Source organism: Pleurotus ostreatus (assembly GCF_014466165.1).
Source record: "Pleurotus ostreatus strain PC9 chromosome Unknown scaffold_3, whole genome shotgun sequence".
Classification (NCBI taxonomy): Eukaryota; Fungi; Basidiomycota; class Agaricomycetes; order Agaricales; family Pleurotaceae; genus Pleurotus; species Pleurotus ostreatus.
Window position 1 is genome coordinate 1,059,681 of NW_023503158.1, and position 13,383 is coordinate 1,073,063.

The following is a 13,383-nucleotide window of genomic DNA, read 5'->3' on the forward strand; positions in this document are numbered from 1 at the left end:
ACCACAATGTCAATGGTTACATCGGGGTACGAGATACCATCACAGGATGACAATCTCCGGCGAGTGATATTTGGGATTGTTGTACACACTTGACCCAGGCTGGATATCAAGTAGCGGGTAGAATGCCGAGCGGAAGCAAGAGATCGATCGAAGGATATCAATCTGACACCGCTGCGTAGAAGGTAACAAAGGGTACATACCACCCAACCTTTGACATCCTTCATGATCTCCTTTTCTCTCGCGAGCGCAGCCTGCTGGCGGCGATAAGCGTCGCGGTCGCCTTCCGCCATGAGCAATGGGACGAGGTGTATTCTGGACCAGACTTTCTCTCTGTGTAGTTCTCTGCAAATGAGATTGACAACCGAATCAGTTCGCATTCCTTTTCCGGACCGAAGGGAGGAGGCCAAGTGACTGATAAGAGCAGTCGCAACATGCGGCCGGATCCAATGGAGGCCCACGTTTAGCGTTGAGCGGGGGTACCACCAGACACGTTTCACAGCCAGCTGACACTACGGAATCAATAGAGGGGACTTGCCTTTTTTCCAGATTACCCTTCCCAAGCCGATAGAAGCCATAGGCACAAATGGCCGTCACACCACCGAGGATAGCTAGAGAGCCTGGTCCACGAAAGGGGAGATTACGCTTGTACTTGACTGATTCAAAGCCCCCCGGAGGGGGCATATCTCTGGGAGGCGTTCAGGAAGGTGGCGCATATAGACTGAGCAATAAACGCGCACTGTCTGTATGGAATTGACACTGAAGAAGGAAAAGTGAGCTAACGAGCCCATGTGGCGGTATCACAAAGATACTCACTTTATTACGCCGCTGGTGAGCCGAATACAAAGAATGGAAGACACCAGAGACGGAGTGGACGCGAGGTGGTGAGTGAGCGAGCGAACGAGGACGCTTGCAGCGGCGTTGGGCACAGAAACCGACGGTGGTGACCGTGGGAAGAATGTGCGTTACTCCCACGATGGAGGGATTCGAAAACAAACAGAGGCTTGGCACAGAAACGACGCAGGGATTGCGCTGAACGCAGAGAAAAATAATGGCAGAACGATATCGTACCGACGGTGCCCACACACGTACTACCCATGTAATTTGCTTGCGGGAGAAAGCAGCGGCTCTGGAGGTCCAAAATGCGACACGTCGCTTATGGTTGCGGCTGAGAGTTGGTATTTCCCGAAATGGGGCGAGGCTGAGAGTAACGCCTTGCCGGTGACAGTGTCAGTCTTTTCCAACACTGCCAACAGCTCGACTCGTGATTAGGGTCCTAGTCGAACCTTCTTTCTCTCCTCCCATCATGTCCAGGCATCCTTCCCCAGGCCCCTCCCTGGCTCATTCCCAGAATTTCCACCAGCCAACTCCTCATTCGTCTCGACAAAAGCCACGCCCCCCAATTGGAATCGCAGCTGGAGCCGAAGATGTAAAGTACCAGGCAAAATACAAGGAACTCAAACGCAAAGTAAAGGATATCGAGGCGGTGAGTCGATTCGCAGTGTCTCATGACGCGTGGGCTCACGCGGGGCAATCCCAGGACAATGACAACCTCCACTGGAAGGTTCTCCAGGCCAAGCGCAACATTCAGCGAATGAAGCTGGAACGGTCGTGAGTAAAATGGCCGCAAATTCGCCAATTCGTCAACTGACTTGGCCGCAAATCAGTATCTTGTATGAAAGATTGGCCGCTTTGCCAGTTTCTCCGGCTGATGATCGAAATGTGCCTTCGTTGCATGCTGCTCATGGTCTGTCTCTCCCGCCACCCCCACGCAGTTCGCACCCGGGTCGCCCCCTTCGTGACGTTCGAGAATATCCTCATGGAGGTGACGAGCATCCGCTAGGCGATTATTCTCGCCCAGGGGCCGGACAAAGGGTAACATCAGGATCAGACTACCATCTGCCGATGATAGACACATCCATTGCACCTGGAGTCGCGCCACCCTCTCGCTCAATCTCGTCTTCTCACCATGCATCTAGGCGAGGGTCAGCAGGTTCTATCCAACCCCTTCCTCCTCTACCCCCTCCGACCCACCTACCCCCTGTGCAGCACCTGGATGTACCACGCGCTCACAGTCACTCGTCCCACTCTTCTCATTCGCTATCAAGTCCACATCTGCACCACCCAAGTGGATCACACGAACGAGCGTCGCATCCTCACTCGTCGCACTCGCGAGACCAGCTTCAAACCCTTACTCGATCGTTCAGCCAAGGGCACAGTCTTCACCATTATCCGGAAGGCCTTCCATCCGTTCAACATGTACTTCATAGTCCTCCCTTACCGGAGACGGAGCGAGTACGGCGCCACGACGTTCACGAACTGACCGGCTCACCTCGTGATCCCCATGGCCATACGAGGCACCAGGCTCCCTTGATCCCAGCCTCACCTCATCACTCAACTGATTCGAGGTCGGGCAGACCAATGCATGCTCATCAACGAATGGGACCCGGGACATATATCAATAGATCTGACGACTACCCTGACCGTGACTTGGACCGGGATCGCGATTGGGAACGCGAGCGCGAGCGCGGCAGGGAACACCACCAAAGAGCCAATGAATTGAGCTCCGCTCATATGCATTCACCACCACAACAAAGAGCACGTCATCACACTGATTATCCTGACCACCATCCGACTTCCCGCATCCGCGATGATACAGGATATTATCAAGATATGTCAGGGCCTGGGGTATACCCTCCCGTTTCGCGCTCTGGGACTCCGGTCTCTGTGGGCGATGACAGGCCCTCCAGGCCCGATTCACGAGCGGGGCAGCACTACTATGAACAGGAGCGGTCCCGATCGTACAAGCTCCGCCCTGTCAATCCACCTAATGCAAATGAAGAACTTGACTTCGTTCACGAAGATGGCAGAGGACAACGTGATCGAGGAGGAATCAGTGGCGGTGGCGCTTTCGCACCAGCTCCGGAATCGAGAAAAAGAAGTAGGAACGATGCCGATGGGGAGAATGACATCGTCGAAGGTTCTGCAGGCTCAGGTGGTTTGCAGTATTCCGGAGGGCGGTTGCCGGAGGATAGGGGGTCGAAGAGGTACCACCGAGATAGCCACCTTGGTCGGGCCTCTGATAGACAGGACGAGGAGTCGTAAAATAAGCAATAGTTCCCAGAACCTAGAATCTGGATTCAGGTTGCCATTTCAGTCTATGATTATTATCTGTCCGCTGCTAATTTCCTATTGCCGTTCTGTTGTAAAATCCGCTACATACCACATTACTTATATGTTCCTATCGATGATTTTAAGCTCGACTCTTTATCGCGCGAAGTTTACGACAGTTGGACACTCCACTTATCACCAGACAATCCAAGCATGATCTGCTGATATTTGGATTATGCCTTTGGAGTTCTCCAAGTGTACGATTCGTCAGATAGTATGGGTAAGGTCCAGGACCGAATGCGCTATCTATCGCACTTGACAGTAGTCAAAGAAGTCATCAATATTTACGCCGGATATGAAGTAAGATCGGTGACTTCTGTGGCGTTCGTAGTAGTATCTGCACAGGGGTAGGTACGTCCGAGCGATGTGAATTCAAATACGTCTACAGACGAGATATTGACAACTAATTATTGACGTGGCGGTGGTGTACGTATATCGGGCTACCGGGTCACTATGTACCCACCGTAGGCTGATAATTAACCAGAAGGCGACCTCGGACAGTAGCAAGACACTTACGTTTGGCTCCACAAGGTCAGTGTTGGCTCATGATGGTACACAGGTGCACGAGTAGCACACAAGCATTTTGTAAACTAAATCCGAGTGTTTGTCAGTTTGAATTTACAAGCGACGATGAGCACGGGCTGTAAGCTGAAACGGCGGCACATGTAAACCAGGCAGACGCAATTCCGAAGCTATACTGTTAGCGATTTGTGAGACGCCGACGTGCTCCGGGCGCTCAGATCATTGAATGACTGGACTCGCTGTGTGGGTGAGGCCGAAGCCCAACTCCATGTTTGTAACTCAATCACTGAGCGCTGCCGCTAAACGGTATTGCGCAGTATACCACTATAGTGTTTTGAAATTCCTGCTGCCCCACAAAGCCCATAACCCTTGTCACTATATACATACCCATGAACCAGTCCGTCTCGTCTCATTTCGCGGCGGCGTGCTATCGTGACGAGTATATTCGGCAGATAAGGCCGACTTGGCGAGCTCGGAGCATTACGGATGTCGTCTTCTCGAATACCTGAGGCCCTGGATTCCGTGGCAGGAGAGGTCCGAGAGGATGCAGAACTGCCAGAACAAGTCAAAGGATAGGGGTCTGTTGGCCGATATTCTGGCGCCCCACATACGTTTCGAGCGGGCTGCTGTGTTCGAGGAAGGGGATCATACGTAGTCGTTAACCATCTGTCCAGTGGCTGTGGATTTTGGAGCAGCGACGCGAGCCGTCTTGAGAAGAGTTAACAGTATAGGATGCCATACTGTGTGAACAAGTGATCCCCCCGTTGGATATTGTTCTACTTCTGTTCCGTGTTCGACTTCTGTGTCCTCGCCACAACTCAATGATTACCCGATGGAGAAACAATCGAGTTGAACCAAAATGTCCGTAGGAACCCATGACTTGGGTATTTCCCGCTTGGTGTGATAGAGGTGTAAATCGCTTGAGATTCAATGAAGCACGGAATGATAGGAGTAGACGTTGGCTCGCCCACTTGTTATCGACCGTTACATTGAAAAACACGATCACAGAGAATACATCTTCGCTCGGCCCTTGGCACTAGAACGAATCCGCTCCACAATGGGTCCCATCGAGAGGTGGATACAGCAATCGCAGTGCAACCATTGGACATGGATGCCATGGCAGTCGCCAGAGTTGATAGGAGATCGCACAGCTGGGAGTCTGGGACCGACTCGCCGCACGCCGCACGCCGTTGTTGTCGACGGCGTCACATTCCACAGCGTGAATACAATGATGGCACTGGGATCACCGCCGGTATGAGAGCAAGTTGTTGATTTGTTCCCAGAGCTGCACAGGCCTTGTGAGAATGCCCTATGTGCCCGACGCAGATCAAACCAAGCGGACGAATGCATCCTGGGAGCCATACCGGGTCGAAGCGTCGAAGAACCAAGCACCCCCTGTTCCGCGCGCAGCGAGCCCCGACCACGTATCATGCATGTGGGTATTCCGTAGGCCAGCCTAGTCAGATCACCAGGTATAGACTCGGAAGTCAGATATGGCCAGCCGAAAGTGCAGTTCTCAAGCGATTGGTGTCATTGGGTGAACATGAGAGTTGTCAGGAGAGACAGCAGATGATAAGGGCCTTGACCGTGACCCAACAGGTGCTCATGTCAGTCATGCTGATACTGCATGTTGCTATCCATAGCACAATGATCAAGAACAAGTTGCGATCAGCGGGCGCCTCGCCGAGATAATAGATGGCTAGATAGACGCCCATCAGTGCATCTTATTCAAATGGATAACATTCGATTCGCTGATAGCATTCTTTCCGGTTTGCGATTGAGCTACCTGGTGACAACGGAGTCAGAACCTATAGAATGTATCAGGATCGTACTGCCGAGCGTCACTCGAGTCATGCAAGGTCAAGTCCAATCTTAACGTTCATGAGAACCATTACAACAAAAATGGTAATCCAGGAAGTAGCAAAAAAACAGCCAAGCAGCGCAGTTAACGTCCTTGGGGCCCCGAGGAGGTAGAAGACGGCGGCCGACGGGCACAGTCTAAGATATCCGAGATAGACCGCAGCGACGACGGGGACTACTCGATTCAAAACGGAGGTCATTTTTGCATCAACCAGAGCTTCAGAGTCACCAAGAGTCAACAAGAACCAGATCAAAGTGAGTAGATACCGCATTTCAGTGGTCGAAGGGTCGTCAATGGCGGTACAAGAGTTTTGACTCACGGGCGGGCAAACTGGTTCACGTCGCGCGGGGAGAGTCTGCCCGGTAGCGGGCTTGCTGACGGCTCACCGACGGAGTCAAGTTGTAGCAATCTACATCTATTTGAGTATGACTTGTAAACGTCAGCAGCGGTAAGCTATGAGGTCGCTGTATTAAACTCAAACATGTATACAGCAAAGTCTCCGAACCCCGTCTTCCTCTGGACCATTCTAAGACCAAAGAGCTCCTAGCTTTATCGGTAGACATGATCCGCTAAACCACCGGGTCAGCGTCACCATACATCGAAGTACGCAAATCGAGGTACATACCATACAAATTGGCAGCGATCTCGGCCTCTGCACGATCCCCATTGGCGAGAAGCTTCTCTTTATTGTAGAGAAGTTCCTCTCGGGTTTCGGTAGCGAATTCCTGGTTTTGAGCTAGAAACGGGGTTCAACCTCATATCAGTCAAAAGATGGAAGATTGTAGCTTACTTTCGACGATCGCGTCCACGGGGCATGCCTCCTGACAGAACCCACAGTAAATACATTTCGTCATGTCAATATCTGTTAAAAGCTTGTTAGTCACCCGAGTCTCGAGGGGGGCGGTGGAATGGTGTAGGCACCGTATTTGGTAGTTCTTCGAGAGCCGTCCATGCGAGCCTCACTCTCAATGGTAATAGCTTGAGCAGGGCATATGGCCTCGCACAGCTTGCAAGCTGCAATTAAGCTACAATAAGCTGGTGTTTGGGTACAGATAAGAGGACGAACCAATGCATCGCTCTTCGCCGCTGGGGTATCGCCTGAGCGCATGCTCACCACGGAATCGGGGAGAAAGCGGGCCTTTCTCGAACGGGTACATGATGGTGTACGGTTCACGGAAGAATTGTTCCAGGACGACCCACATGCCTACAACGCAGCCGAATGTAGGTCAACCTCCTAACATATTTCCCAAAAAGCAACCGACCTCGAATGATTTCGGTGAAGAAGAACAGATGGACGGCCTTGTCAATAGCGCTGGGGCCGCCCTTGTAAGGGTCAATCTCATTGCCCTTTGCATCGAAGAGGTGGGGGTGCTCGTGCTTCTTGCGGTGAACCTTGGCCTCGAGGTCACTCATGAGGGGATCGTGGTGGTGAATGGGCTCAGCGCGGGCTGGAGCGGTCGAAGAAAGTAGACGGCGAGCGACTAAGGCAGCCCGAGGCGATGAAGCGACCAAATTTAGCGGTATACGAGGGGCCACGCCCGTTGGCAACCATGTTCTAGGGACACGCATATTGGCCTTCGTCGCGGCCAGCAATGAGCAAGGAATAAAGTTGAAGTGTGACGCGGGAAAGTGAGGGTCACATATAGTCACACCAGTGGATCCTGGCCCCATGAGCCAATCAGAGCGCAACGAACTCAAAGCAACCTACCACCATGTCCAATCCGCCGAAAGCCAAGAAGCTGCCTCAACTATCCACCGAAGGTACGTTACAGCATGTTCTTGCGATGGTTTCCGTGAAATAATCAGCCAGAATTGCAGCAGAGGTACAATGCGATGCAAAATGACCTGCAGAACCTTGCAGGCAAGATCGGTGAATTGGAATCAGAGGCTGATGAGCACAGGTGTATATTCCAGTGCCTCCGTGGTGTTTCAGATGCTGAAGTCTTGCACGCAGCTTGGTTTTGACGACACTCGAAGAAGTACTAGCTGAAGAACCCGATCGCAAATGTTTTCGTTTGATCGGCGGCGTGCTTGTAGAAAGGACAGTAAAAGATGTTGTTCCTGCTTTGCAGACCAATCGCGACGGGGTATGGTCCCATTTTCTTTTCCATTTGACGTCTGACTCTCAAGTCTCTTAGATACAAAAAGTGATCGCGAATCTGTCAGAGCAATACAAAACGAAAGAGAAGGACTTTGACACTTTCAGGACGGATTACAAGATTCGTGCGGTCAGAGGATGACTGAGCGGCTGCTGGTCACCGTCGCTTGGCACGGCGTCCGCAGGCCTCCTTGGGATGCGTATTCGAGTTGTATTTCTTCTCAATGAACTACTTAGATAAGATTACAAAAAATATCAGATAACCACGTTGCGGTTATTGCATGTGGGACCCAAAAACCGATCCCAGGCCAAGAATAGCACAAGCATGATGGTTCCGCGAAATTTCCAGGCCGCAGTATTCTCTCCTTACGGTCATCCTTCAGCCTCGACTATCGCTAGGCTTGCTGTTTGAGCTCGCCCCCATCCACTCTTTTGTCAAAGACATGGCTTTCAACGCCCTTTCGCTCGTTCTCTGCTTCATCAGCCTCTTCGTGGTGGCAGGCGCCTCCTTCCCACACGGACTCGGTGACTTTAAGCCTCACCGTCGTGCAGCCCCTCAGGCTTCGATATGGCTCGCTACGCATAACGCAGTACGCGAAGAACACGGCGCACAACCACTTTCGTGGTCCCCCTTCCTTGCAGCGAAGGCCCAGGAATGGGCCAGTCAATGCGAGTTCAGAAACACCCAAGGTGTTCTAAGTTCTACTCCTTATGGAGAGAACATTGTGGCAGGAACTGGCGCGTTCCCAATCTACGCTGCCGTCGGCCAATTCACCAAGGATGCTTGCAAGTCTCTCACTGTCCGTCTTCTGAAGTCTCCACTAACACATGATGCAGCTTCATATAATCCCCAGTTCCCCAACTACAGCCACTTCACACAGGTGGTGTGGAAGTCAACCACAGAGCTAGGATGTGCGACAGCCCAGTGCGACGGTATCTTCGACGCGCGGCTGGGAAAAGCAACCTTGCATGTTTGCCTCTACAATCCAGTTGGAAACGTCGTTGGCGAAGCACCGTAAGACGCGCTTTTGCATCTTGGCCTTGACAACAAACCTGACTATCCCCGTCCCAGTGAAAACGTGCAACTCTAATGATATTATCTTCCCTGTGTATATATTTGTTCATCTACCCGATGGGAACCATGTTGGTTTCTATCCACTGTCCCTTGTTGATAGATTTTGGTTTGCTAGAAGCTGCCGTCCTTCCGGGTTTTTGCCTCTGGGAGTCTGGACTTCCGGCTCTGACTGGTCACTGTATTCTTAAAACCCACATCCTACTTGTTGTCGTTCATCAACCCCTTTATTCCGTGTAGTGTTACCGTTGGGTTCATTTTTCGCGGCTTCGTATGCTTTTCTTAACATGCTTTGATTCATGTCAACCCTCAGGCAACATCAGACCACGAAGCATCATGTTCTCCTGTGCGTGCTGCACGGACGAAGCTAAGGTACATTTCTCAGACTCCTGACTATGAGTCCGGTGACCATCTTCTGAAGCAAAAACAAACGTCTTCCTCTTCTCTTCGTGTTGAACGTTCATGCTGATTTTGTACCTGCGCAATGCACATGGCTTCTTGGTTACCAGTTGCGTGAGGTGCAATTACCCGTCTCCCCGCCGAAATACCACCGCACACCAGCTGGAAGCATCCCCTCGTCATCATACTATCGTACAGCTTAGAATGTACAATGGCTATTGTAACAATGCAACTACAGCATGACCCAAGAAAATGACCTAGAAGTACACCGTCGAAATGGAATGCAGCCCTAAAAATGAACCCAACTGGGAGGATGCTCGTAAGGCTATCTACATCAACCCAGAGCTAGAGCACAAAGCGCGTACTGGTATCCGTCACCAGATTCCAAGGCCATCCATTCTGACTGCTCCTTGAGGCGGAGCTTTTGTTCCAGAATGATCGATGCCACAACGATCTCATCCACAATCCCAGCCGCCCTGATGTTGACGACAAGTATAGGTGTTGATCTGGATTCTGGATGCGAGATATAAGCTATTGGCTCGTTGCGGTCGCTGGCTTCCTCCACGAGCTAGACCAGGAGGTAAATTTACAGACTGCATTACGAAATAGCACCCTGCTCGGAACTCACTGCTAAGCGATATGACTGATCTGATATCCACATACAACTCCCCAGTGTCGTCTGCATGCTCGCAATAGCCCTGTAGCACAGATGTCCTATTAGCTTCCAATTCTGCGACGATCCTCTCCCCGCCTCACTTACCGCTTGCCCCTATCAGTGAATGTCGCCCGTGTTTTGCCGCCAACGTCGTTCAGCCAGCTCCGTATCTTCACTGGCTTCGACCCACATCTCGACGGAAACCACACAAGATCTGGTAGCATGACTCGGATGTCGATGCTCGCTATTTTTGCCTGTGTATCCACCCTACATATGTCCGTCTTTCCTGTTTTCGCGGACGTCGAGACCATGTAGCCGTACTGGCTGTCGCGACACGTTAGCGCCGTGTTGGTGGCTGAATCTCGGCTGAAGTGGTACGAGAGAGCTTGGGGTATGTATGCCAGAGTGGCCTCGGAATCGTCGTTGCCGCTGTGGTACATGGTCATGGCGAAAGAAACCCTTATCGTCTGCCAAGAGGGGCGAGATACGCGTAATTGCCCAGACCCGAGTAAGGACCACAGTCCTTTATAGGAGCACGCACGGCGACAATAATGAATTAAGTAACGATGAAGTCAATGTGAAGGGCGTCGTCGATGGGCGGGATTAGAGTGTAGGTTCGAGCGGCGGCGCTGCGCAGCGCAGTAGGAATGCAGACCACGACCTCCTTGATGAACTGTTCGTCGTTATCTACCCTGGTGTAGGCTCACCGCACCGCACTCCCCACTGTTGAATTGTTATTGAAACACCGGGCCACGCCCACAGCCATTTCTGGCACGAAGCAGTACCAATTATCGCCGCGACCTCCCATCCTCTGACGTAGTATCCTTCTCAGAATCAGGGACAGGTTGAAACAAATACATCAAGTTCAAATAAAAAAGTACATGGGAAGTTTCGAATGGTAGAAGTATTTATGTATTGTACACGAGGAAAAAGCAGGAGGAACCTGTCCTCCTCCGAGGAGAATAAATGAATGTCATAAATTTCTTGTGGGTGATTTATGCTTCCGCAGTTCCTTCTTCAGTGGTCTCACCGAATTGAACACCTCGGAAAGTGCGCATCTGAGCTTGCAATCTCTCGATTTGGCCAGGGGTGAACTCGTTGAGGCAGGAATCGAAGGAGTAATCCATGAAGTTGTCTGATGAGCAGGGTCAGCCCTATGCGAGGGGATGATGGCGTGTTGACACTCACGAATGGGGTCAACACCTTCAGCTTCCTTGCAGGTGTTGCGTCCAACAGGGCAGCCAGAGGCAGGGCTAGCTTCGGGGACAGTATCAGCTACCCTGTCGCCGGGCTCGGCGCAACCACCTTGGAAGGTGTGGTAGAGGCCAACCCAGTGACCGGCTTCATGAGTGAGAGTCTAGAGGTAAGGCATGGATAAACAGGTGCCGGAGGAGCGCCAGTATGTACTTACATGTCCGAGGTTGAAGTTTTCGGTGGCACCACCTGGGACGCTGGAGAACAAAAAGACGACACCGTCGTCACTAAGTTCCGCTTCGACATCGGAAGGGAAAGTAGCATATCCCAAGAGACCTTCAGCTTGACCGGTCTTGAAACTATGAACAACTATTAATGGGTGCTCTTGGTAGTAAAAAAGAGGCTGTATTACCCGACAGTGTAGACGTTGAAGTCGGCGGGGCCACCAACCCGGAGAGCAGACTTCATATCGGCTTGCAGAGGCCTAAACAGATTCAAATATTGCTAGCCAAGCGGACACCGATAGACCTACGAGTAGGGGCTAGCCTCGTTGAACCATTCTTCATTAATAGTACGCGAAACGTTGACCAAATTCCAGGAAATGCCAGTATTGTCGTAGGCCTTGTTCAGGATCTCCAATTGTTCCGTGATTTGGGACTCCCTTCAATTCACGGATTAGCAAATCATTGAAAGGAGTAAAAAAGGGCAACTTACGGGACATTACCGCCTTCAAGCGTGTCGTCCTTGCTGACGACGTGCCAGTAGACATTGAGCTTGGGAGATGTCGGTTCTCCACCCATGGGGCTGGCGCCAGGAGCGACCATCTGAGCGTCGAATTTCCTCTCAGCAGCGACGAGCTTGGTGTTGCTGGGGTGGCTTCCGCAAATCCTGACAGAGAATGAATACCCAAGTTTTTCACCGTGCGTAATTAGCAAACCTAGGATATGTGAGATCCAAGGGGCCAGCAAGAACTGCGGCAGCACCGAAGACAAAGGCGATGAGGGTGGAGGAGAACATTGTATAGGAAGTAATGTGAGGCCGAAGGACTGGAAGTCGAAGGGGGACCTGGGGAGTGGGGGACCTGGCTGGTGAGGAGTGTCCTTACCATACGTATGTCTTTTATACCGTTGTTCACCTCCTAGCAAACCCGATCCAAGAGTCGACGGCCGGCCATGCCTAATCTGGGGCCAAGTTCAGCATGCGGGATACTTGGTCGCTTAGCGATATCTAAGTTGTCCACAAGCTACACACCTGTACATCCGATGCGCGGCAGCGATGTACGATTCGCCATTCGAACGTCATCCAGTAGATGAAACCCACAAGGGCCTGATCTTAAACAAGCCCAGACAATACAAGGTCGCCGTGCAGCACACCAGGTGATGCGCAGGCAGATTGACTGAAGTGTGAAGACTGCGTATCGTCGCCCAGATTGGCAATTTCAGAATCAGTGGACCACATGAAGACGGCGCCTCGACGAACAGGACCATAGCTGCAGAGTTGTCACCTGGCCGTACAAATGGACAGCCATCCTACGATATTGGCCCATGTGGAAATTATAGGATCGTGTGGCCAGACAGCACCGCGATTTTGGACCAAGAAAACGCACTAGACGCCCCGCGAACGAAGCTCGAAGATAGCTAGGTGCTAAACACAGACTCCAGGCCGGCACAGTAGGATTTTGCGAAAAGAGTCGCACCCGAAGGCCTGAAGGCAGCCTGGGTAGAATTCACAGATCCGGGTCGACAAGGATGACCGGTCCCCACGCGGCAGAAAAATTGACGATTGCGCGAGATTGCACGCGTTGAGAGTGACCGAAGCAGGTCACATCGTCGACATGAAGGCCTCCAGAGAGATATGACGTCCGCATGTGTTTGCGACCCCATTGATCACGATATGGAATCGATGAAAGGGTAGGATATACAGGCGCCGCGAACCTTTCTGCCTCGCTAGCGAGATACGACCCCACGAGACTCGCTTAGCTGAAGGTGATCTACTTCCCCGAAAGTCGAAGGCTGTGAGTGCCATCGTCGTAGATTCGGCGTTCGCGTGTATTTTCGCGTCTTCTATGAAATTTGCCGTATAGCTGATGATCCAGTTGCATCTGAATTATTGTGATAGTAGGTCACAACGCCGCTCGTACGGCAGTCGCGTAGGCCCTAGGCAGGGGTGATCTCGTCTGCTTGAAGAGAGATCGTTCCGACCATGAAGCCAGCCAGTCTGCAAAAGCGGCAGTAAAACCGTCGAGGGGGTGGAGTCCAAAAGCCTGTATCCATCGTGGATGTGGAGTTTATCAAGTCCTTGGGTATCTGACATTGCCGATACGGTCCTGCGATTTGTTTAGTGGCCAACAACGGAATGAGAAGGCCACAAGGATCATGTTGCCGTTTCAGTCCAGAGCCCCTACTTTCCCCAGG

At 51.8% G+C, this 13,383-nt stretch overlaps 6 protein-coding genes across 6 annotated transcripts; 2 read left to right on the top strand and 4 right to left on the bottom strand.

Moving 5' to 3' along the window:
* Nucleotides 1-39: 39 nt before the first annotated feature.
* PC9H_004817 (uncharacterized protein) lies at nt 40-290 on the bottom strand (the record flags this gene model as incomplete). The annotated part of the gene is made up of 2 exons (XM_036774398.1): nt 40-162; nt 201-290. The coding sequence occupies 2 exons, from the start codon at nt 288-290 to the stop codon at nt 40-42; spliced, it is 213 nt and encodes a 70-aa protein (XP_036632900.1).
* A 1,013-nt stretch (nt 291-1,303) lies between these two features.
* Nucleotides 1,304-3,102, top strand: PC9H_004818 (uncharacterized protein; the record flags this gene model as incomplete). The annotated part of the gene is made up of 3 exons (XM_036774399.1): nt 1,304-1,483; nt 1,538-1,608; nt 1,665-3,102. The coding sequence occupies 3 exons, from the start codon at nt 1,304-1,306 to the stop codon at nt 3,100-3,102; spliced, it is 1,689 nt and encodes a 562-aa protein (XP_036632901.1).
* Nucleotides 3,103-6,100: 2,998 nt separating this feature from the next.
* PC9H_004819 (uncharacterized protein) lies at nt 6,101-7,120 on the bottom strand (the record flags this gene model as incomplete). Its single annotated transcript, XM_036774400.1, has 6 exons — nt 6,101-6,120; nt 6,177-6,287; nt 6,342-6,413; nt 6,473-6,565; nt 6,618-6,755; nt 6,814-7,120. The coding sequence occupies 6 exons, from the start codon at nt 7,118-7,120 to the stop codon at nt 6,101-6,103; spliced, it is 741 nt and encodes a 246-aa protein (XP_036632902.1).
* Nucleotides 7,121-7,263: 143 nt separating this feature from the next.
* PC9H_004820 (uncharacterized protein) lies at nt 7,264-8,668 on the top strand (the record flags this gene model as incomplete). The annotated part of the gene is made up of 5 exons (XM_036774401.1): nt 7,264-7,312; nt 7,362-7,452; nt 7,506-7,638; nt 7,690-7,779; nt 8,033-8,668. 5 exons carry the CDS (start codon nt 7,264-7,266, stop codon nt 8,666-8,668), a joined length of 999 nt encoding a protein of 332 aa, XP_036632903.1.
* A 786-nt stretch (nt 8,669-9,454) lies between these two features.
* PC9H_004821 (uncharacterized protein) lies at nt 9,455-10,221 on the bottom strand (the record flags this gene model as incomplete). The annotated part of the gene is made up of 3 exons (XM_036774402.1): nt 9,455-9,688; nt 9,749-9,818; nt 9,881-10,221. 3 exons carry the CDS (start codon nt 10,219-10,221, stop codon nt 9,455-9,457), a joined length of 645 nt encoding a protein of 214 aa, XP_036632904.1.
* Nucleotides 10,222-10,770: 549 nt separating this feature from the next.
* Nucleotides 10,771-11,986, bottom strand: PC9H_004822 (uncharacterized protein; the record flags this gene model as incomplete). The annotated part of the gene is made up of 7 exons (XM_036774403.1): nt 10,771-10,910; nt 10,964-11,132; nt 11,187-11,328; nt 11,382-11,453; nt 11,502-11,630; nt 11,684-11,857; nt 11,907-11,986. 7 exons carry the CDS (start codon nt 11,984-11,986, stop codon nt 10,771-10,773), a joined length of 906 nt encoding a protein of 301 aa, XP_036632905.1.
* Between the last annotated feature and the right edge of the window lie 1,397 nt (nt 11,987-13,383).